Source organism: Crinia signifera, chromosome 2 (assembly GCF_055691185.1).
Source record: "Crinia signifera chromosome 2, ASM5569118v1, whole genome shotgun sequence".
Lineage (NCBI taxonomy): Eukaryota > Metazoa > Chordata > Amphibia > Anura > Myobatrachidae > Crinia > Crinia signifera.
Genome location: NC_139218.1, coordinates 320118322 through 320144713, shown reverse-complemented (window position 1 = coordinate 320144713; position 26392 = coordinate 320118322). Strand labels below are relative to the sequence as shown.

At 43.8% G+C, this 26392-nt stretch overlaps 1 protein-coding gene across 1 annotated transcript in view; it reads right to left on the bottom strand.

The window, feature by feature from the left end:
• Window positions 1–5189: 5189 nt before the first annotated feature.
• RDH5 (retinol dehydrogenase 5) overlaps window positions 5190–26392 on the bottom strand; it is a 36504-nt gene continuing 15301 nt past the window's right edge. Inside the window, exons 3-5 of the mRNA XM_083169121.1 lie at window positions 13067–13325; window positions 8824–8987; window positions 5190–5904 (exon numbers count right to left, since the gene is read on the bottom strand). Coding sequence (XP_083025247.1) covers window positions 5681–5904; window positions 8824–8987; window positions 13067–13325 — 647 coding nt within the window. The 3' untranslated portion in view covers window positions 5190–5680. The remainder of the gene's footprint in view (window positions 5905–8823; window positions 8988–13066; window positions 13326–26392) is intronic.

Genomic DNA, 26392 nt, shown 5'->3' with positions numbered 1-26392 from the left:
AAATACAAAATAGCAAGGCACCATTACAGTGATATATTTAAGATTATAGGAGGACTGTTTTAACACTAGTTGGTTAACACCAGACAGTCAATGTCCATTGGCATCATGATCGGCGCACTATTTGTCACACACATACACTGCAAGCAGGACCATAGCTGCTGCCAGTGCCCCACCATTCCTACTCTGCCATGTGCACCGCGACCATTGCACATTGCAGCCAGCAGCACTGCAGCTGCCTGCCTCTTTTTGCTGCCCCCTCTCCTGTCTCCTGCATTGTCTCTTGGGCCTGGGAGAGATGTCATGAAATCTCTCACAGTCCATTCTTACAGTGCCCTGCGCCAATAATTAGCCTTTCGGATGGCCGCAGCATTGGGGAGGGCACACTAAGCAGGAGTCTGGAGGTGCAGGTATGCTGCACATACTTTTTGTACTGCCTTCGGATCGCATTGCATTGCACGCAAATCGCATTCCATTTGATCACGTGGGATCTGATGCAATGCGATTTAGTACAAAACGCACTTGTGCCACACATAGCAGCCAAGCAGGTCCTGTTCAATGGGACACATTTGGCCATAAGGGGGTGGGAGGCTCACACACAGCAGTGTGGCTGGATCCTGTAGAACAGGATTCGGCCACTGCCAACCAGAAATAATTGTAATGTATGTGTTCTTTTATAAATCCGGGTAGGAGTCGGCGGCTATGGCCCCATTGATAATGTGTGGGCTCTTTCCGGTGCAGTGGGTCCCACTAAACAGGACCTGTTGCGCCGCTATGTGTGGCCCCAGTCTTATTGTAAAGGTGGCATTCTATAACAGTACCATGATTGAAGCAGGTGCGACTTTGAGGGGGCCATTAGGTTACATCCTCATTGATTTGGAGGTGCAAATCAGGAAGGAGTGCAAAAGTAGACTCACCCCATTCCAACTTCACTTTTAATATATCTAGCAGTTTAAACTCCAGGCCTTAATTTTCAGCTGCACGGCTTTGGTAACAGAAGATTTACTGTGGGCTTCTGGTGGTTTTATTTAGATAAATCCAGCTTCTTGAAAATCAACCAAAATAGGAATGGTCATCCACCTTTGATGATTCATACTCACTGATGGTTTATGGTTGATGTAGAATACTTTATCAAGGGGAAAGAACCAGATGGTTTCACTTCATCAATGGCACAGCATAACCGAACAGTCATTTTTTTATTTCTCCAAGGGCTCCGCCCCTACACTAGTGAAGTCCCACCTCCAGGTACCCCATGTGGCCCATGGGTAGTTAGTCAAAGAAAATTGAGGTACTTGTGATACCCATCGCGCGATGTTTGCATCGCATCGCATGCCATGCACCCGATGGCATGCGATGCGATGCGATGTGATTTTTGCCCCATATACGATGAAAGATTGTATAAGCACCCTAAAGGGTGCTTTTAAGCACCGTAATGGGTGCTTACAATGTTAAATGCACCCCCATGGTATGCGATGCGATGGGCGCCGCCAAAATACACAAGTACCAAAATGGATGACCATCGATTGGTGAAACTATTGATAATCATTCATTTCATATTATGCTGCCACACTGATGGCCATCCCTATGACCACATAGTGCAGGAGGAACCGCTTACGACATACAAACATACGTATGAAATATATGTGCTGACTGATTCTCCTGGGGATCAGCAGCGCTGTATGTATCAGACAGGGGCTATTCAAACCGTGTTTCTGCTGTGCTAAATTGCAATGTCCTTCAATCAGAAAGCTGCTGCCCCATCAGAGTGTAATCCTGGCCGGTGCAAGTGTGCGAATGGCTTGTAAAAATATTGCCGATCATCGCACAGCTGCAAATACATTTGTATCTTACTCACCTTCTAATGATTTTTGATTGTGTGCAGTCTGTACATAACATTGACCCTTCCACAGCTCTGTGACAGACACAGGCTGTTTGAGGCCAGAGCTGACATCACACGCCCTCCCTGAAAACACCTGGGTATGCCTGCATTTTTCCTGACAAAGGCCGGTTACCATCCACAAACTATGACTTCCTGTCAATCAAACAGTGGCCGGGTTGGGAATAATATAGTTTCTGATTTGTATGACTGTGTGCCGCTGCGGCCCACATGCATGTGCAGTTGTTTAATAATTGGTTACCATGCAAATTTGCACAGCAGCGATCAGGTCTGAATAACCCCCAAAGTGTAGCACCCAACTCAGGATAAGGCAAAACACTTCTTCTAAATACGCCCCTAGACTCCTGTCAAACTAGCCAATTAGAGTCTAGGGGCGGGCTTAGAAGGAATTAGATGCCTTATGCTGTGTGCCAGATGCCTTGCTCCGCCTGATGCACAGATTGCTGTCAATCCCCAGGGGAACCAGTCAGCACATATATTACATACATCAGAGCCTAGTGCTACCATCAATGACCTCTTTCGTACAAGTAATCACATTTTTGGAACTGAGGGCAAGCAGGTCATTAAGATAACCCAAAATACATTTTTGTGTTGGTAGTGAATGATGTACAACCAAGCTTTAATAATTAGTGCATGTTATTGCTGGGTTCACTTTTTGATTGTCAAACCTTTGACAGCAAACTGTGATCTTTGACCTGTTCAAACTTTTTATTAAGGCAAAACACGCAATAGGCAAATTTGTGAATACATATAATTAAAATCTAAGATAGTATTATATAAACTTTTCATAAAATTTACTGATATCAATACCAAAATGATGCTTTATAGTTTAGGGTTGTAAACCCCTTATACCCCTTTCATATTGCACCTCAGAAGCGGGTTATTGCTGGGTTGCTGCCTGGTCGACCCAGGTCAAAGTGCAGTGTGAAAGCACCAAACTTTATAACCGAGGTCATCAAACCCAGCAATTCGACCTGGCTTATAAAAAGGGTTAAACCCGGGTCACCCTGTGTATAATGGTCAATGTAAAATGGCCAGAGCCTGGTCAGACTTGGGATCAAGATGCTACATCTGGCACGGCAATAGCAATGTCAAAGCGGTATTACAGTACTTACAATACTTGAGCCGCTTCTGTTGTAGTTGCAGCCTTCTTCACATTTTAGTCACATTTTGATATTGGGTGCCGGACGGCTCCCCGACAGTCGGGATTCCGACAGTCATTACTCCGACGTCGGAATCCCGACTGCCCCCTTGTTGGGGTCCACAACCCCCATAGTGGCGAACGCAGCGAGCCCGCAAGGAGCTTCATTGCGCTCCCCCCGCTGTGCAGTCGGGATTCCGACGTCTGAGTAATGACTGTCGGAATCCTGGCCGTCAGTGTATTTTAATGAAATGATTAGTAAAAATATTTAATTGTGTGCAAGACTGATGGTAGGCTGTTGTCCCTAGGTAGATAAACAGGGACTTCACATCTTGGGCTGTCTCATTAGTGTAGACAAAGGCATTTATCATTCTTCAGACATTGGGAGAGAGCAATGCACAAGCATGAACTGTAGATGCCCCAACTAGGGGTAATTTGGCTAGGAGGTGCCATGAGGGTGCCTAAGACTGTAATCTCTCCCTCCCCAGAGACGGGTGTGGTACGGGACTCCGACAGTCGGGATCCCGACAATCATTATCCCGACTGCCTGTACTCAGACAGCATTGCGAGCACAAAAAAGCCCCTTGCGGGCTCGCTGCACTCGCCACGCTGTGGGCACGGTGGCTCGCTACGCGACTATATGCCCCTATGCAGGACACGCAGTACGGGTGTGGTATGGGGTTCCGGCACTCAGACAGCATGGCGAGCACAACAAAGCCCCTTGCGGGCACGGTGGCTCATTACGCGAGCCACCTATTCTATTCTCGCTCCATTGGGGGTCGTGGACCCCCACGAGGGAAAATAGTGGGTGGCCGTCGGGTACCCGGCTGTCTGCATTTTGACAGTCAGGATACCGATGTCGGGTAAATGACTGTCGGGATCCCGACTGTCAGGAACCCGGCCGGCACCCCAGAGACAGCTGTCCACTGACAATGTTCAGAAACGGTTATGGATCAGATGATATGGGTTACTCATTTACATTGCTACTTAAACAGGGTCCCTGAACGGGATGCTGTCATTAGGTCGACACCACTAGGTCGACATGGGACAAGGTCAACAGGTCATTAGGTTGACACAAGCATTAGCTTGACATGGGCTAGATCAACAGTCAAAAGGTCGACATGGGGTTTTTCGCTGTTTTTTTTTTTTGGAGCCGGCATGTAACGACAGGCGGTATTTCATGCCCTACCATCCAACTTATGGTCAACCATATGACCTATACCCCCCTGAACTCAGGTTTTTGAAGGTAGTGGAAAAGGGGTATTATTTAACTCCTGCAGAATCAAAGAGTGGGGATGTGTACAACAATGGCGGCTGATTGTAAAATCTGACTTGACCAGAGTGAGATGATATCACAGTGGTTGAATCTTATGTTGAGGTGAGTTAAGCCCCATACACAGTCAGAAAAAGCTTCCTGAGTGATATTGTAAACAATATCGTCTAGTGTGTACAATCAATATGGTTAACCGCTGGGTCCGCCAATATTAGCAGTGGCAGGGACTTGTGTAGTGTGTATGCAGCTTTATTCAGATAAAATAGTAACAAATCTATAAAAGACACTGCAGATAGTAGCCTAACATTAGAGTGTCAGCTGGTGGCAGACGTTTTTATAAAGAATAAAACATTTAGTTTATACTATCAAAATCCCTAGAGATAAATGCCCCCCAGGTGACAGTCCGCACTACTTCAAATTTCCATTCCACAGCTGTGTGTTTGTTTGTGTTTGAGTGTGTGTATAGTATCTTGAGTTTTGTGTTGCTTTTTCCCAATTTGTGTCTGCCGTGTGTGTTGACTTGAATACCAGTATAAAAATTCAGCCAAAGGTTTAAGAACAGTTTTTTCATGGGGCACCATTCTTTGTGTTGCCCTGGGTCCAAAGAATCGCCTTGTTACGCGGCGCCTCTGAGTAATGGTGCGTTGTTTTGCCTGTAAGGACCTGTACGGTTTCTTCACATTTACACTGCGAAGGATAAGTAATTTACTTACATATTCATGTTCACATGTTATACACACATACATTTCACACACATAGTTTTGCATGTAAATAACAAATATAACGACTCAAACAGTTAAGAACAGTAAAAAAAAAAAGATGCACCTGCGTGCAACAACTTTCTGAGCTACATACATGTGTCATACAAAGTCACAGCTATGAAATGTTTCAGTAAGTTTACTATTTTACACATTTCCTATTTATTACACATAAACATAACACTGATTATTTGGGTGTACGAACAATAGATGCCAATGAGGACTACAGACTATCACAAGTAGACATGTAATGTGACTCCATATAATTAGGCTAATTTTATGCCTGTTCTCCAGAACTGATGTAATTTACATAGCAATCCCATAATCATAGCAGCTTACAGTGGTGTAGCCACAAAACTCAGTAGGCTTGTACAAATAGCACAACTGTATGTTTGTGTACTCAGGAGTCAGGACATGCGTAAACAAATTTACAGGCAAAGGGAATTTGAATTCATCCTTATTAAGCATAGAACCTCCTAATGCCTTAGTAATGATCGTAAGTTTCCTATACAGAATGGGCTTTGTTCCTCGTCTGAATGAGGTTATTCAGCAATTATTATAGGAAGTTTAAGCCTCTCTAAAACCCAGCTTTTTGGAGTTTTCAAAAACGTGTCTTAGCGGACTCTCTGTTCTGGTTTAGGAAGGACAATGGCAAGTACTGCATCCACAATGAAAGCTGGCATGTAAGAAGCAGGTAGCCAGACCAGTTTGGCATCCCAGCCGGGACTGTATCTTGTGCGGGGGTACGTGGCTTGTAAGGCATGCTCAATGGATTTAGGCACTTTGGAGATGTCAGGATCACAGATGAAATTCATGATCAACCTTTGTACTTTCATATCTAATTACAACAGAAAACAAGAAGACAAAGTGCAAGTAAATAAAATGAACTAAATTAACAAGCAGTAAACTTAAGATATTAAAGACAAAAGGCATTAGCACAAATCAAGACCAACTATACAGCAGGCACATTATAAAAAAAAACGTTAGTGCAATATGTGTTCAAGTGCCCAGTTCAGTGGAAGCTCATTGTAGGAATAGATTGAGATGTATAGATAGGTAGGCAAATGAAGGTGTAGCTGTAATCCTGTACACAATGGCTGTGCGAAATCTGCAAATGTCGCAGCTCAGCTGATGGGATTTGTACTGAGAGTCACACTGGAGGCATTTTTAAATCCGCCATTTGTGTCCAAAGACGCAGTCAGTGGAAGCACACTGGTCAATAATCAATCTTTTGAGTAACCCTATGGTCACACAGCATGGCCATCAGAAGTCAGATGCCGGAGCGTTTTTAACTGCATAATTGCATATGGGATTGTAGTTGCTGGTTCAGACACGCCCCCCGAATGGTCACATCACACCTGCATTTAAATTCTACCTTCCCCTGTTACTGACACAAATGGTCCCTTAATATCAATCACTTTCCAAATAAATGCACAGTGCAACACTGATGCATGGACATTACACCCATCTCTGGATCAGATCTTCGGACTGTAGATTGTCCTTAGTAAACTATTTGAAGCTGAGAGCCAAATGCATCTTATGTGCATGGTAGCTGTACTAAAGGAGTTTACTGAGGAAGTGCGTGCACTGCTGTTCTGGGTGGCTGCTTTCTGGTTTGATCACGGTCTAATTAGTTACAAGACTCCAGTAATAGATCACTGTTAAGGCAGAATGAGCCAGGGTACATGGCATCTGATGTTTTGTAACTTTTTTATACTGTGTCTGTGTAAAGTAGCAGTAAGAGTAGCAGTCATTGCTCTTTGTGTTACCATAGTAACCGGGATGCAGTTAAAATCCCGGCGGTCGGGATCCCGGCATTCTGAATCCCGACCGCTGAAATCCAGACACATTCTCCCTCCGTGGGTGTCCACGACACCCCTGGAGGGAGAATAAATTAGTGTGCCGAGCGTAGCGAGGCACTGGGCCCGCTGCGTGGCGAGCGCAGCGCGTCTGCAAGGGGGGGCGATCCACGTCCCCCCCTTGTCGGGATTCCGGCGTCGGGATTCTGAACGCCGGGATCCCGACCGCCGGGATTCACTACTGAATCCTAGTAACCAATGACATTTTTAAAGGATAAAGTATAAATCAGTGCTTTCTACTGTATAACAAAGAGTAACCTGGATAAAGTGACCTAATGAAGGCCAACAACTTTGTAGGACCATAAGCCATTTACAGTGAAAGATTATATTTAGATGGCATTATTCATGCATATTAGAGAGGGGTGGGGGAGGGGGTTGCGTGTACAGGGGGGGTGTATAACTGTATATTGTGGTGGGTTTGTGTGTATAATGGAGTATGGGTGCATATAGATGTGTCCTGCTACATATTTGCTGCATATAGTGTTCCGTAGCGAGACGGCGGTGCATACGAGTCGCGGCATGCCACATAGTACGCATCGCTGCCAGGTAGATTATTATGTGTTTTAATAATGCAATGACTGGGCAGAGGACTGTGTCTTAGTGGAGCTTGAGCAGAGTTAGTCTTTTTTTAAAGATTATTTTAGTATTATATTGATATGGATGCACATTTTATTTATTATAATAAATGGTTCGTGACCCGTCTCTCCATGGCTGCCTGTCAGTGTGCATCTGGCATTCCTGCACCAAATCCACAACTACTGGTGGCAGACGGGGAGCGGAGAGGCCGCTGGAGGGACACATGGGTGGGTGAAAAGCTGAAGGGCCGAGGGGCATAATGTGTAAGGTGCATTACTGTGTGGTATAATTTTATAAGGAGCATTTCTGTGTGGCATAATGTGTAAGGGGCACTACACATTATGACACTCAACTAAAGCGGCACTCAACTGAACCTGCGCTTACTCTCCCTGCTTTAGTTGTGGAGGGGGCACCAATTCGCTAAATGTACACAGGGCACCAAAATGTGTTGTTTCCTGTATTCAGAACCCTTGCCCTAAATAATTCCTATAACTGCCAAGCCAGTGTTTCAAATTGCAAAAATGACTTTCCTTTTGCGTGTGACCTACACCAAGGAAGCTTTACCTAAAAAAAACAACCAAATACCAAATGTTGGACAATGGAACATGTTGGAATGTGCCCTGTAGCATGAGCTCTATTGTGTGTGTGTTTTAAAATGCAGAGAATGATGTACACTTGCATGCTTTTCTAATATGACTTATATTTGTAAGAGCATAGACTGAGGAGGAGTCAGGAATAGTAAGGGAAGAAGTCTATACCAGGATCCGGATGCTGTGGTAAAGTGGGCCTGTTTGCTCTAAATGCCAGGCCTTAGTTCAGCTATTATCATAATCCTGGCAGGATATATGCAGCATATATATATATATATATATATATATATATATATATATATATATATATATATATTTTGGACTTAGTTATAAATGTTGACTTTAAATGAGAGCAGTCCCGGAAATCCGGTGGGACATAGTGCTGCAATTGAATTTTTGGGTCCTAGCCTCATAATGCATAAAGCTTTGACTTGCCGCACTGAACAGTGTGGGTGGGACCACGATCATGTGACTCAATACAAATCATGTAATTAAGGTAATGTAACACCAGCTGACAATATACGTATTGGAGGTACTGTATGATCTTGCTTTCCCTTTAACTTAGAAATTCTAGTATATGAATATATTTGTACCAGGCATACATAAGTAGAAGTAACTCTATGTAGATTATTTTGTATATATATATATATATATATATATATAAAAGAAAAACCCTCAGAAGCCTTCCTTGCAAATCAAGTTGTGCATAATATATAATGCCCAGAAACATACATTTTTGGTAATATACGTCCCCGTAACTCCTTCTGGTCTCTGGTGGCATCTGGTCCCAGAGCTTCTGCAGGGAACGCTCAATAGATTCCAAATCGGTTACTGCTGTCTTAAAGAAACCAGGCTCTATAATACAGACCTTGACACCGAAGTGCTGCAGGTCCCGTCTGTAGCATAAGAAGTAAAAAAAATATAATTAATGTCATAGTGATCTCAATGGACTGTATACTGTGAGACGGTTATAAAATAAAGCCATATTTTATTAGTGAAGGGAAAAGTATGAAGTTGATCCATTGGCCACAATTTATTTATAAAAATGTTCAACAATTCCAAAGAAGGAGAAAAACAACCTGCACTTGTTTGTCAGCCTGCACTACTTTTATAATGAATTCTAAACCTTACAGCAGAATAAAATGTAAGTTTTATCTTAATGAAAGAAACATTGGGTGAGATTTAATAGGATGAGATATTCAGAAAGTGAGAGATTTGGGAAGAAATCTCCAGTTTTTTTAAAGCGGCAATCATTTACACTGCAAAATCAAACTGGTTTTGCAGTGTAAATGGTTGCCGCTTTAAAAAAACTGGAGATTTCTTCCCAAATCTCTCACTTTCTGAATATCTCATCCTATTAAATCTCACCCAATGAATCTGATAGCAGATAAGAACCACTTGGCCCATCAAGTTTGCCCATTTTTAATCATTCAGATATAACCTTAACCGTTTTTGATCCTTAGTACTTAGTAGGGATATTCATATGCCTATGAAGCATTTTTAAATGTCTCTACTGTCTTAGCCTCCACCACCTCATACAGGAGGCTATTCCACCTGTCCACTACCCTTTCTGTGAAGTCATTTTTCATAAATATCACCTAGACCTCCCTTTCAGTTGCAGTGCATGCCCTCTTCCTGTGCTTTGTCGCATTGCTTCCTTGTCTTTAAGTAACTTCAAATAATGACCCCTAGATCTGTTTTCCTCCTCAGTAGTTTCCGTTACAGTACCCTTGATACTACAATTAGCCTTTGGGGTGTTGAGACCCAAGTGGATGATTTAGCATTTTGCTAGCATTAAACTGTAGCTGCCATGTTCTTGCCCATTTTTCAAGTCTACCTAAATCCTTAATCATTTGTTTTACCCAACCCTCTACCACTAACCCCCCCCCCCATTCTTTTCCTTCAATATAATTTGCAATGTCACCAACAAAGATATTAAAGAGGGATAAAAGGCAATAGTGCAGCACTCTACTCCCAGCTGTATATACTTATATTTATAATGTATATATTTATAATTTGTGTGGACAAAAATAGTCAATTGTGTAGCGTCTGCTCTCTGATGTCTAAGCTGTCAACGTTTCAAGGCGACATGTTGGCGTTTACACATACGGCCTGATTCTGATTGGTTTGCAAAAGCAAACTCCGGTACTTATGTATTATCTGGGCTCCCATGTTAAATGCACCCCATTTTTTCATACCCCTACTATCCAACTACGCATGGAGTTGATTTTATATAGTGTGGCGAGCGCAGCGAGCCACCATGCCCGAAGCGTGGCGAGCGGACGCAGTCTCATAAGAAAAACGGGAGCCCAGATATTACATAAGTACCCAAACTCCTTCTCTAATGGACTTAACCATGTGCACTGCAGGTGGGGTAGATGTCACATGTGCAGAGAGAGAGTAACATTTGGGTAAGTTATTTTGTTTCTATGCAGGGTAAGTACTGGCTGCTTTACTTTTACAATGCGATATAGATATCCATTTGAAGTACACACCCCACACAAATGTAACTCTCTCTGGACTGGTTACATCTGCCCCCCTGCAGTGCACCTGGTTTTGTCCATTTGAGAAGGAATTTGCCTTTGCGAGTGAACCAGAATACTGTAAGTGCAAGTGAAGAGTGATTCATATGAAAATGATCACATTCATAATAAAAACAGGAACCTGATGGGTACAGTATTGCTATAATATGTCTAGACATTATATAGCAATATAGACATAATATAGTACCTGTTATGTTCCTGTTTTTATTATGAATGTGATCATTTTCATATGAATCACTTTTAATTCACATTTCAAAGTAGATTCATTTACTTGTTCCCATTATTTTTGTGGGATCTTATTCTTCATTGTCACGGTTATAAATATATTTTATAGTGATTCATTAATAGTATAATTATGAGCACATAATTTCCTCTTCTGCTTTATTGACCAGACCTGGTGCCGATACTTCCACATAGCTGACATGCATGGTTACCTACAGTAGCATTCAGTAAAGTTTGCGCTCCACCTAGAGAGCCTGCATGTAACTTCCGGGGTTTCTGGATTGTCACTTCCGGTAGAGAATAGCCCCAGGCCCCAGCACATTCATATCGCGGGGATGAATCTGATTGATGTTCACTTTATATAAAGTAAGCACTGTTTGGTTTGATTTTGTCTCACCTGTACCTTGATAAAGCGGCATGCCAGCCCCGTTTTGCCAGTTTGTGACCACAATATATTTTTAGGAATTACCTCTGAGTGCTGCTGTTTGCATATTCATCTGTCCAGAGGGCATCGGGGTCTATAGTCACTGGCTGAGGGAGTGTCAGGCCGCATCAACGGCGTTTGTGTGTGTGTGTATATATATATATATACATAATGGGAACACATTAACATATACAAAACTGGTACAAAAAATACATATTGGCCAGTACAGTACTCACAAGTGTGGGGAGAGCACTAGCAGTTTGTGAGATCGGGTGTAATAGGTTATCCTGATGGTAATGGTGGGGGAACCCATCGAGGGTCCGACTGTGACTTCCCGCTAGTCTGGACCGTGGGTCATGATGTCCAGAATGATCTTGTGAGTGGTGGGTAGCGAAGGGGGATATAATTTTTTGAAGGTAGATACACTGCGCTCACCTGGGAGGTATCAAAGTATTTAGGCGCTGCTTTGCCTCAAGGGTATCCCAGAAACCCTTTTTAATTCGTATATTGCAAAATGGGTGGGCTTCAGTGCAGCCTGAATGTTGTCGTGGGTGTACAGTATACATAAAAGAAGAAAAGGAATTGGAAACTGAAACACCATTTATGCCCATACCTCAGATCTAATAGCAGATATACCCATCTGTGCAACAATAAAACATAATTTACCTTCACATTATCTTTCAGTTTCCAATTCCTTTTCTTCTTTTATATATACACCCACGACAACATTCAGGCTGCGCTGAAGCCCACCCATTTTGCAGTGAAGGAGGATGGTATGCTAAGAGCCTCTGGAGAGGGTGGGGGTAACGGTGGGCTTTGCGTTTGGTCCTGACCTGACGGTCCAACTCCCTGGGGGGGTTGTAACAGCGCTGACAGCTGCCGTTGGGGATAGCCTGTGGACTTGTGAGGGGTGCTTGTGGATTTGGCTTGTGGCAACAGACAGCCGCATGTGTCCCTCACTCATGGACTCTCCAACTTACCCTTCTGTCCCCGTCCTGTATGAGGGGTAGATTTACTAAGATGGGAGTTCTATGTTGTCAATAGCAACCAATTAGATTCTATATATTATCTTCTAGAAGGTGCTAAATAGAAGTACAATCTGATTGGTTGCTATATATAAATACCCAGACTGTCCATACTTACCTTCATCTCACCTCTCTTGCCTGGCAGTCCATGCCTAATGCCTGTGGCAATACCAGTTAAACTGAGGTGGAATTGTCAAAAAGGGAAAGGACAAAATAAAATGGCACTTTCAATTGTAAAATTTGGTACAGTAATATATAATAGTATTTTAAAATAATCGTAATTTTTGTTTGTATCCCTTAGCTAGTAAGGGGGATATACAATCGCCGTTGAGCATCTCCCGTGGGGGAGATGCTCGACGGGCCCTATTCAATGCTGTCTTCCCCGACAGCATTGAACAGGGTTTCCTGGCAGAACAAGCCCGACATCTCTAGCTGTCGGGCTCGTTCTGCCGAGAACAGCCGGGAAGTGACGAGCTGTCGGCTGCATCTCGTCACTTCCCGGCCGCAACTCGCGGCCACGCCCCCTTCTCGTCCCGCTGAAGGCGGGACATTGAATCCCACCTGCATGTTCTCGGTCGAGCTGACCGAGAACGGGACTGGGTCACGGCGGGCGAGCAAGCTCGTCTGCCGTGACCCGAAGATTGAATACCCCCCTAAGTCATAAACATATTAAATGTTTTATAGGGAGCTATGGGGTTTTATATGTACATGGCTTCATCATGATAGGGTATACTGTATAAACATTTATTTGTGCTTCTTACCTCAGACTGTCAGAGAATGCCTCCACAGCAAACTTAGAGACGCAGTAACCACCTCCGTTAGCTGATATTCTCCCAAGTACGCTGGCCATATTAACAATGCGACCTTGTGCCTGCTTCACTAATGGCAGAAACTCTAATGTCAACGCAATTGTGCCAAACGCGTTTACTTCCATAACCTTCCGGTATTCTCCTATTGTCATCCATTCAGTGGGGCCTATTGAACCGGCAACACCAGCATTGTTAACCAGACCATACAGACCTGTGGAGACATTAATAATATAAGGAAACCGCAATATTTTCATGGTAGAGAGACAGTTGTTCCTTTTAATGTGTACCAGAGAAAGTTTTATCTAGTACTTGTTCTCTTCCGCAACGCCCCTGGATGCATGCGGGGTGAAATGACCATTTACAAAGTCACATGGTAATGGTCACATGGGTGTAGGTTGTTTTATTGGCCACATAGGTGCAGGGTGTTAATAATCACATGGGTGCAGGGTGATAATACTCACATTGTTGATGGGTGATAATAGTCACATTGGTGGAGGGTGATAATAGTCACATTGATGAAAGGGGATAATAGTCACATTGGTGGAGGGTGATAATAGTCACATTGATGAAAGGGGATAATAGTCACATTGGTGGAGGGTAATGATAGTCACATTGGTGGAAAGTGATAAGTCACATTGGTGAAAGGTGATAATAGTCACAATGGTGGAGGGTGATAATAGTCACAATGGTGGAGGGTGATAATAGTCACATTAGTGGAAGGTGATAATAGTCACATTAGTGGAAGGTGATAATAGTAACATTGGTGGAAGGTGATAATAGTCACATTGGTGGAGGGTGATAATAGTCACATTGATGAAAGGTGATAATAGTCACATTGGTGGAGGGTGATAATAGTCACATTAGTGTAGGGTAATGATAGTCACATTGGTAAAGAGTGATAAGTCACATTGGTGAAAGGTGATAATAGTCACATTGATGAAAGGTGATAATAGTCACATTGGTGGAAGGTGATAATAGTCACATTGGTGGAAGGTGATAATAGTCACATTGGTGGCGGTGATAATAGTCACATTGGTGGAGAGTGATAAGTCACACTGGTGAAAGGTGATATTAGTCACATTGATGAAAGGTGATAATAGTCACATTGGTGAAAGGTGATAATAGTCACATTGGTGAAAGGTGATAATAGTCACATTGGTGGAAGGTGATTATAGTCACATTGGTGGCGGTGATAATAGTAACATTGGTGGAGGGTGATAACAGTCACATTGGTGGAGGGGCTATTTCACATGTCCTTTCTAGTATATAACACAACCGATGTTTATTTAAATTATTATGGCTTCTGAATACATCTATGAAAATATACTATAAAATATATTCTGTTTATGTTTTGCTGTTGAGATGTTTGCAGTTATAGATCATAATAACAAATAAAATAGAAAAAATAATTTATTTGAAATATAAAAACCATAACCAATAAAAACTGCATAAAGGGCTTGATTCGTCATCAGGTGATCCTGTAGTTTTCGTTTCTGTGTATATATATATATATATATATATATATATATATATATATATATATATATATATATATATATATATATATATATATATATATATATATATATAGTCTTCTGGATATCCTAGTTTAAGAACCCAGAAGGCTCTGTTCCTGCGAATTCACTACCCACAAAAATAGCCTGAGAGTACATGGGATAACTCTTCACTGTCTGCCCCTACACCTCAGTAGAGAAGAAGCTCATCCAGCTCTGAAAAGAGGTAAGTTTGAATTTATTTATTTTCTATTATAACTATTTATGTTTGCTGCGATCAGCCTGTGGTCTATTAGACACACACGCTGAACACTGAAGCTGACTCCAGGCTCTGCTCTGCCTGTCAGTATGTAGGAAGGGCAGAGCAGGAGTAACGGATGGAAGCCTCTGTAAGTTATTTGTGTGAGGCCCCCTCCCTTATTTCTTTTACAAATTGGATTCAGTAAATCTGAAACATATTGCATGTCCCCTTACAGGTATGGGAAACACAATCGTCCACTTTAAATACAAATTTGTGGGCATGGAGGAGAATTTTTTGAATTATTCTCCAAAATCCCTGTCATAAATTAAAGTGATACCATTATACTTTCAAAAGAGTGTGAAAATACCACTTTTCACATTATTTTAGTAAATAATATTGATAATTATGCCCCTAGTCCGCTGCACTGATAGGTAATCTACTGATATGCAATCTAGCATTTTAATATAAATGATGATTTAACTTTATTAGTGGACCCCAGAGGGTACATATTGAAAAAATGGATGCAGAATGTGCCCGTTGGAGCCCTGGGACCCATGTACACCACACACACTGCACCATAAGCCAGTGATTGGCACATTCACATCTGTACTCTGTAGTAGGGATGGCCATCGTTGCCATTGCCAACGATGGTTGCCATCGATGGCAGTTCTGCAACTGGCCATTGATAGTGCTAAACTATGCAATGGATGACCATCGATATTTTTACATATCGATGGTCATCCATTGTGTTTTATTGATTGGCCTGTGGGCAAATCGAAACATGGGGGCGGGGCTTCGCATGTGTCAGGGGGCGGAGCTATGCTCCGTGTCCCGGCACTTTGAAAAAAAAAAAAAGCAGAACATCGTTTTGCTGTTCCATCGATGGAGGGAAACCATCTGGTTCTCCCCCATCGATGGCAAAAGTATTTGACATCGACCATGAACCATCGATGATTTTGAATCATCGATGGTCGATGGCCATCCCTACTCTGTAGCTCTCCTGCCAGATCACTTAATCACACAATTATTTGCATGCTGTTGTGTTTGAGGGGTGAAGCGGGCGGTGACAGGGATCATTCTACAAATTTGGTGCCATGTGTTTTGCATGTTGCAGTGTACAGCTTTCAAATGCATACAAGGCCTGTACAAAGTAACATAATGTATGAGCCTACAGATGTTGGCACGCACTCAGTCAAAGCTTGCAATATATAAAGTTATAGGTAATACTGGTATTATAATCCACAGAGGTCACCTACACAAATTTATTGAACCTCATTCAGATTTGGCTGGAGGGACTACCGCTGCTGCATACATAGAAGCATTAGCATTATCACTAATATTATAATGCAACACCTCCTTCTGCATTACTAATCCAAAGGAAACAGTTTTGGATCATCTCTGACACTATTGGCCGGCTTTCTGACCCATGGGGGTGCGCAAATTGAGATTTAGCACTGAGATTTATCTATAGTCTCTATAGATTCCAACTGTTTTAAATGTAAGCAACCAGGAGCGGATCTGATGCATTGCATGTGGTTCTGTGTGAAAGTACAGAAGTTTTGGGCCTTATACATTATTTAATAACAGTTTCTTATATAGCGCACACATATTCCGCAGCGCTGTACAGAGAATATTTGAACATTCATATCAGTCCCTGCCCCAGTGGAGCTTACAATCTATATCCCCTACCACATGTACACGCACACAGAGGCATTCTAGGGTTAATTTTGTTGGAAGCCAATTAACCTACCAGTATATTTTGGATTGTGGGAGGAAACCAGAGTAACCGGAGGAAACCCACGCAAGTACGGGGAGAATATACAAACTCCGCACAGTTAGAGCCATGATGGGGATCGCACCCATGACTTCAGCGTTGTGAGGCAGTAATGCTTACCACTACACCATCCGTACTGCCCAATACATACATTCATTCATACACACTGTGGATTTGACATCTGAATGAGCTTTATGGGACATCATTTTCTTATCCAATTTGCCTCGCCTCCCTCAAGGTCATTGCCTCTTACTGGCAAAAATTGCAGCTTCTGACAAAAAAACATCTTATCACAGTGGGTTTCTTCTGACACTCTAACCCTTGCCCTTCTCCAACCCAGAATGTCCTATCTGTTCCATTTGAACTGGCTTGAGATGTCTTTAAACAAAGATAAGGGTGCAGACAAATTCTTTAAAATATGGCTACCTTATGTTCAAACTCTCCCTTCTCAAATTAAGATTTGCGGTACGTTTGACAACTTGGTTCAATGAGGAAATATTATCTTTAGGTAACCCTCCTTTCTAGTACATTTCTTTCACACAACACGATATTTAGTTATATTTATTTTTTTAAGTACAGTACAACTAGCCATGCTCTCTAGATAAGATCATTTTAATGCTCTCTTTTTGAATTGTTACTCTGGACACCTCAAGTATGTTTGATTACTCTGTCCTTATACCATAGTTGCCTACCTTCCTGCATTCTGCAGGAGACTCCCTGAAATAGCAGCAATCTCCCTCTCTCCCTCATTAGTCTAACAATCTCCCTCATTTCACATAGCCCACATTACACTGTTACATTTTTTGGGGAAAAAAGGAATGAGAGACAGATACAGTTACATTGAATCATCAGCACCATTTCCCAGCACTTTACCAAGTATTGTAGCTCTTACTAACTGCTTTGGGGCTCATCTACATTTGGATATAAGTAATTTTAAAAGATTCCTCTCAGATGCAGCAGTACACACCCACGCTTCTAGGTGCCATGTTCCTAATCTCTTTTCACAATCTCTCCATATATGGAAATAGACACGCTCTTTGGGTGGAGCATGACACGCCCCCTCAATGGGGCGCTGTGCAAAATTTTACTACCAACTGTAATCTCCCTGAAACTAGTTTTCAAAAGTAGGCAAGTATGCCTTATACATGACTGCTACTATTTCTTGTAATATGCAGCCTAACAATAAAATACTTTAAAAAACTAAGCACAAAACAAGGGTGTTTTGTAACCATTTTAGAAGCCTGTCACTGCCTGTGACTGATCCAGGACACAGCTCAGGTGAAGTAAATCTGCTGTTGTGTTTAGGATCGCGCACTGTTATAGATTCTATTTAGATATTGTTTACTTGTAACGTCAAACCTGTTCAGCCTGTTTCATGATCTTACATATTTACAGTCATGACAGAGACCTGTATGTACTAGAAAGAGGAATAAGTCGCACAAATTAACTTTTACTTATATTTATAAAAGACCCAGATGATAAGGTTTGTTAAACAAATATTAAATAAGTAATGTGCAGTGCTACGCCCCAGCTAAGTAGTCATAATTCAAACAAAGAAAGTGTGTATAACAGGTGCGTACATTCGTTCTAAAACATATCATTATGTAATTTCACTAAAATTAGCAGTAACAATATTCTGACTAACAAATAAAAGTGATAAACAAAGAAATGAATGTGATTTAAAAAAAGGGTTATACAGTATATCATGTCACCTGAAGTATAAAATAGAATCTGCTCAATAAAATTAGTAATACCTAAATCTATTCCAAACTTAAAACTGGATACTTGGGTAGAGGCGGGGATCTCATCTCTGGGCCATTTGGTCCAGGGGGGATCTCTGCTGCAATTCTCTGTGGTACAGGAGAAATTTGGGCTACCTTAAAGTGACTTTTATAAATATTTACAAATTCGCCATTGGCTCTCAACTATCCGTACGGGCCCTGCGCTTGCTCCCCCCGCCCCTAAATCCCTTACCTCCAAAATGTCACACCAGACACACAAAAAGGGTATCTCGGAGAGGGGAAATTACCTGCCCAGCTTAAGTGGGAAATGGACCTTAATGTATCTTTCAGTGAAGAGGTCTGGGACTCTATTCTATATTCTGGTTTCAAAATGTCTAAGTGTCTCAACCATGCTGAAATGTTCTTCAAACTTTGTCACAGGACATACTTTACCCCTAAAAGATTACATGCCATTTGGCCGCATGTCTCACGCCTGTGCTGGAGAAAATGTGGCGGGGTGGGATCTATATTACATATATTTTGGGAATGCCCACTAAGAAGTCCTTTATGGACTGAAATATCTTCCCTTATCAATGCTGTGCTTCAAACTAATATACAGTTAGACCCGGTAGTAGCTTTATTACACCACGCTGACTCAATTTCTGGAAGTGATTTGTACATTTTGAGAAATATTTTAATATCAATGAAAGCGGCTATAGGTCACTGTTGGAAATCGATAGAAATACCCTCAGTTCGACAAATTGCCACTAAGGTACATAATCACTTTCTTTTTGAGACTACGAATGCTAGTTACTCTTCCTCGGCCTCTTCGATTCATATGAAGTGGTTTAAATGGAGTGAATACAGGGAATCCCAGGGTCTCTCTCTCTCTGGGGCAGACCCTTGGGTTCTATCAGTTCTGAGCTCCCCTCCTCACTCGCAGAATTCATGACTTATATTGGTGCTAGTTAACGCTTCTGCCTAACATAGCGTTCCTACACAGAGTATGCTGAGATCTAATTTAGCTGTTTGTCCCCCTACACCCCCTTTGTGTCTGTTTTCCTCTCTTTCTCCCTTCTTCAATCTTTCTTTTTTTCTCTTCTACCTTTCCTTTACTGGTCTAATTTTCCTACTATCTTATTGTTTAGCTCTTTGCTCTCTTCTTTTTCAATATCTGTTTACCATCTCCAAATTCAGGTCCTGACAAAGGTACTTATTTCCTAGCACGGCGCCCACGATCTAGATCGTATGTGTCGGGCTGATATCTCAAGCATTGCATGCATCTTATGTGTTTGTGCGGCATAAGATGCATGCGATGATGCATGGGTGAAATGGCCCCCCCATTGTTAACGCCACCCCACTATTGACGCCAACCCGAAGCGTGGCGAGCGCAGCGAGCCCGCGAGGGGCGGCGGTACGCGTCCTCCGACCTTTTCACACCCCCACTATACACGTCGGCGTGGAGTTGATTTTATATAGTGTGGCGAGCGCAGCGAGCCACCGAGCCCAAAGCGTGGCGAGCAGATGCGGAATACATGTGAAGTAGGCCGCGTCCCCTCGCGGGGCTCGCTGCGCTCACCACGCTTCGGGCTCGGTGGTTTGCTGCGCTCGCCACGCTATATAACATCAACTCCACGCCGACGTGGATAGTGGGGGTATGAAAAGGCCGGAGGACGCGTACCGCTTTGGGATGGCGTTAATAGTGCTGGTGGCGTTAACAATGGTTATTGGGGGCTCACGATTTTTATCTTATAGCATCTTATGGATCTCATGCATCTTATGGATGCATAAGATGAGATCCATACAATTAAAAAATCGTTTCAATTGTATTGATTGTATGCCTTAAATAAGGCATACAATCAATGAGATGGGCGCCATGCTAGGAAATAAGTACCCTGATAAATATTACTCTTGGGCTGTTTAACTGAGATGTTCGATTTCAATCCCAACCTTACTTTTTGCATGATGTATTTTGTGATGCGACACGATTTTGGCCCCCTATACGATTAAAAATTGTATAAGCACCCTAAAGGGTGCTTTTAAGCACCCAAATGGGTGCTTACAATGTTAAATGCGGTGGTACGCGTCCTACGACTTTTTCATACCCCCACTATCCACGTCGGCGTGGAGTTGAGAATAGAAAGTCCGAAGCGTGGCGAGCGGCCGCAAATACCTTCACAGGTATCCGCGTCCCCTCGCGGGCTTCACAGGTATCCGCGTCCCCTCGCGGGGCATTGCTGCACTTGCCACGCTTCGGGCTCAGTGGCTCGCTGCGCTCGCCACACTTTCTATTCTTAACTCCAAGCCGACGTGGATAGTGGGGGTATGGAAAGGTCGTAGGACGCGTACCGCTGCGCTCGCCACGCTTCGGGTTCACGTTTATAGTGGGGGGGGGGGCGTGGGGGTGCATTTAACATTGTAAGCACCCATTAGGATGCTTATACAATGTTTAATCGCATCGCATTGTATGGCATTGTATGCCATATACAATGTCATACAATTTATAAATTGTATGACATTGTACAACATCGCGCCTTTTGGTATGCGATGCGATGCGATGGGAGCCGCTAAAATACACAAGTACCTAAAAATCTATTATTAAAAAAAAAAATTAGTAATACCCCTCAGGTGCTCAAATAAGGGGGTGGTTCTAGACTAGAAAGAAGAAATACTAAGATCATTGACTTACCTACTACCTTGGTGTTTTTCAAATCTGATTGCTAATGCTTCTTGGTTTGTATGTCATTCTAGAATGACCCCCCCCCTTTCAGCCAACGAGGGGCATTACTAATTTGATTGAGAAGCTTCCATTTTATTCTTCAGTTTAGATAGGTACTGTATAAATGCGACCAGGGGCGGATTGGGGACTAAAAGTGGCCCTGGAATATTTCTGAAAGTGGCCTCATGTGGGCGGCAAAATGGGTGGAGCCAACATAACAGTAGGCGGGATTACCACATCACTATACTAAGATACATTGGGGGGTATTCAATGCTGTGGGCGAGCGGTGACAGCGAGCAGAGCTTCCTGCTCGCTGTCACCACTCACCTTGTCAGTATTCAACGCAGCCCCCCTCATACGCCTATTTCCCCTCGCTCCATTTTTTGAGCGAGGGGGAATTGGCGTATGCGGCTCCTAAACCAGCGAGACTCGCTGCTAAATACAGCGAGTTTTCTGCATGAGCCGTGGGTCTCGCTGTTTTGGGGAATTCTCGCCGTCCTGTGACGGTGAGGATTTCCCCAGAACATTGAATAGAGCGAGCGGCCGGCGCGGGGGTTAAACAGCGAGGATCGCTGGTTTTCTGCAATCCTGGCTGTTTAACCCCCTCGCCGGCCGCATTAAATACCTGCCATTATTGACAGGTAAAACTAAAGCCTCAATAGTGTCTGAATGTCAGATTCATCAATATTAACTTGTGTTTGTTGGTGAGACTGTAAAATGTGAATGGACCCATAGTTGTCTGGCACTAACCTGACTTTACACACTCTCAACTTCAGGCTGTTGATACTGGACATTGCCTTTCTCTGGAAAGAGCCTAAAAACACTACAGTATATACACAAACCAGGATCACATCACTGTAATACCCAGTACACAATACAACACACCGTTATGCCCAGTACACATTACAGCACACAGTTATGCCCAGTACACATTACAGCACACAGTTATGCCCAGTACACATTATAGCACACGCCAGTATGCCCATACATATTATAACACACGCCGTTATGCCCATACACATTATAGCACACGCCGTTATGCCCATACACTTTATAACACACGCCGTTATGCCCATACACATTACAGCACACGCCGTTATGCCCAGTACACATTACAGCACACGCCGTTATGCCCAGTACACATTACAGCACACGCCGTTATGCCCATACACATTACAGCACACGCCGTTATGCTCAGTACACATTACAGTACACGCAGTTATGCCCATACACATTACAGCACACGCCATTATGCTCAGTACACATTACAGCACACACCGTTATGGCCAGTACACATTACAGCACACACCGTTATGCCCAGTACACATTACAGCACACACCGTTATGGCCAGTACACATTACAGCACACACCGTTATGCCCAGTACACATTACAGCACACACCGTTATGCCCAGTACACATTACAGCACACACCGTTATGCTCAGTACACATTACAGCACACGCCGTTATGCCCAGTACACATTACAGCACACGCCGTTATGCTCAGTACACATTACAGCACACGCCGTTATGCTCAGTACACATTACAGCACACGCCGTTATGCTCAGTACACATTACAGCACACGCCGTTATGCCCAGTACACATTACAGCAAACGCCGTTATGCTCAGTACACATTACAGCACACGCCGTTATGCTCAGTACACATTACAGCACACGCCGTTATGCTCAGTACACATTACAGCACACGCCGTTATGCTCAGTACACATTACAGCACACGCCGTTATGCTCAGTACACATTACAGCACACGCCGTTATGCCCATACACATTACAGCACACGCCGTTATGCCCAGTACACATTACAGCACACACCGTTATGCCCAGTACACATTACAGCACACACCGTTATGCCCAGTACACATTACAGCACACGCCGTTATGCTCAGTACACATTACAGCACACGCCGTTATGCTCAGTACACATTACAGCACACGCCGTTATGCTCAGTACACATTACAGTACACACCGTTATGCCCATACACATTACAGCACACGCCGTTATGCTCAGTACACATTACAGCACATGCCGTTATGCTCAGTACACATTACAGCACACGCCGTTATGCTCAGTACACATTATAGCACATGCCGTTAGGTTATATTGGGCGGGATGTTGTAACATCCGCGCCCATTATCGCCGGGCATCGTATTATTAATAACGGCATATGCTCTAACATATGCTGTTATTAACGCAAGGGACAGCTCTTGCGATAAGAGCTGTCCCTTGCGATGCGGTGTCGGCACTGGACTTCCGGGTCTGTGACCCGGGAGTCCATCTGCGCATGCGCAGACCCCGGCGCCGGCCGCAGGGCATGCTGGGAGGGATCCGTGACGGATCCCTCAAACACCGCTGCGGTAAGAAGCCCATAGGCTTCTGCAGGGAATCGCCAGCTTTTGCTGGCGATTCCCTCCGCAGCGCTGTCTCTGCGGAGAGACAGTACAGCATACAGAAATGCGGTAAAAACCCAGATAACGGGGTTTTTACCGCATTTCTGTGATAGAGAATCTCCCCCATTATATGATATTTTATAGCACATAAGTGCTGCTTACCTACATGCTTGTTGCCAGGAGTTATATGCTCCTTGCAGGGGTTACTTGCTGGTTGGCGTAGGGGGGGGGCATTTTATACTGGTTGCCACGAAGGGGGGCATTTTATGTTTATTGCCATGGGGGACAGGACTCAGAGTTAGACTGTCATTCAAGAGTCCCCTGCCTCCTCCCAGTGCACTCCCCGGCAAACAGTGCCCTGCCTGCCCAGAGCCAGATTAAGGTCCATATGGGCCTGGAGCGGAAATTTATAAAGGGCCTATTGTGTGCCGCTGGAAGGGGTGTGACAATTGCTGCGTCACTATGAATGATGTCGGTTTTGTGGACAGTAATGTGGGTGTGTGGTCTACGGTTTGGCCATTTCTGTGGGTGTGGTTATCTCTATGGAGTGTGTAGCTGGTGCATACATTTTAACCTGTTTATAATAAAACTGTAACCACAAAAAGTTTCATTTTTATTTTGAAAAGGGTGAGAACTGCATTGTCTGCCTTTTCTTAAGTGCTAGAACAGTTAATAATAAAGAAAAATCCAAAATTGTTCACTGATTATTTCCGCATGCTCCAGCTATGCCACTGAAGTGAACGGGAGCCAGTGAGAGAATGTGCCCACCTCAATTTCACTTCAATGGGACCGGTTAGTGATGTGAGGAGATGTCAGGGTGCAGTGTTACCTCTAGCACATAAAAACCTTCTGATTTTACCACTATTAACACTTTATGAACCACCAAAAAATGTGCACATCTCAATATAGCTTTTCTTTTATATTATATGTTCATTATAAATGACCGATTAATGTCCTTTTTAGGAGAGCATAGTCAATCAAAGGGGCGTGTCCTTCAGATGAAAGGGGTGGTGAAGCAGACAGGGGTGGTGATGCTGACACATATGTTGACAGAGTATACCTCCCAACTGTCACGATTTTAGAGGGACAGTCCCGATTTTCGGGTCCTGTCCCGCTGTCCCACCCGCGGCAGGCATTGTCCCGCTGCGGGGGAGTGACAGTTGGGAGACCCCCAATCTAGTAGAATAGACGCTGTGCGCATAGCGTCTATTCTCGTATGAAAATGAGGTCGCGGCTAACTAGCATAAGCCGCACCCTCATTTGCATACGCCCCGCCCCCTTTTCGGGCGCACATATGACACACATATACACTGACACACAAATGCTGACATAGACACTAATTTGCAGAAAGACTGACACACAGATATTGATAGACGCTAACATGCTGACACACAGCCATTGACACAGAAGCTGACAATCTGACACCACCACATGGACAGATACTGACACACGGATACAGTACAAGGAGGCTGACACAGAAATACGATGGCACAGAAATATGCTGACACAAAGATAGATGTTGACACTGACACACACAAACAGATGGACGCTGACAAACAGACAGACGCTGACACACGATGCAGTCACACAGATATGCTGGCACACATACAGACACTGACACATGGAAGCTGGAAGCAATACTGACAGACAGATGCTGACAAAAAATGAAGGTGCTGACAAAGATGCCAACACTCTCACAGCACTACATGGACAGATTCGGACACCAAAACATGGATGTTGAAATACAAAGACGCTGACACACTCAAAGAGGCTACTACAAAGACACGGTCATGCAGACAGACATTGACACATGGAAGCTTACACAATAAAAACTGGGACACTGACAGACAGACGTTGACACATACAGATATAGGTTGTAAGTAAGGGATTTGGACCCAGGGCAGGTTACAGGGTAATGCCCATGGTGTGTACCTACTGTATATAAGTATATCGGGAAATTATGCATCCTGCCTGTGTGCAATAATAATACCCTGAAGGGCAACACCCCCATACACACATCTATGTATATATCTATATCTTGAGGCGTAACTAGAAATTTATGGCCACCCCCAGTCTTTGTCACTACAATGCCTCTTAAAAGAGAGATCGAGAAGTAGGTAGATAGATAGATAAGCAAGAGTGGGAGAAGCATTAATGGGGCTTAAGGAAAGACAGATATGGGAGAGGGCACAGAGAGAAGGCTCTCTACGACAGGATGGGTCGTAGAGAGAAGAACAGATGGATGGGAGGTGAGAGAGAGAGATGGGAGGGTCGAGAGAGAGATGGATGGGAGGGGCCACAGAGAGAGAGCTATGGATGGGAGGGGCCACAGAGAGAGAGCTATAGATAAGAGGGGCCACAGAGAGATGGATGGGAGGGGCCACAAAGAGAGTTATGGATAAGAGGGGCCACAGAGAGAGAGAGATGGATAAGAGGGGCCACAGAGAGAGAGAGAGATGGATGGGAGGGACCACAGAGAGAGAGATGGATAAGAGGGGCCACAGAGAGAGAGAGAGATAGATGGATGGGAGGGACCACAGAGAGATGGATGGGATGGGGCCACAGAGAGAGAGATGGGTGGGGCCCAGAGAGAGATGGATGGGGCCACAGAGAGAGAGATGGATGGGGCATAGATGGATGCAAAGGCAGGACTCTCTAACTAGCGAGGGTATAGACTGAGGATACAGCAGTTTAGAAAGTCTCCCTCTCACCTGATTAAGTTTTCAGTGACCTCTTCCTCGGCAGCAGAGAGAAGATGCCCTCCCGAGTTGCTCCCACACAGCCTCACCACTGGCTCCAGCTACAGCTTCCATGCCCCCCAGTGAGCAGGGTGCAGCTCTGTTTGGCGCCATACCTCTGGATTCTGGAAGGGCATACATCGCAGAGTTCTGGGGCAG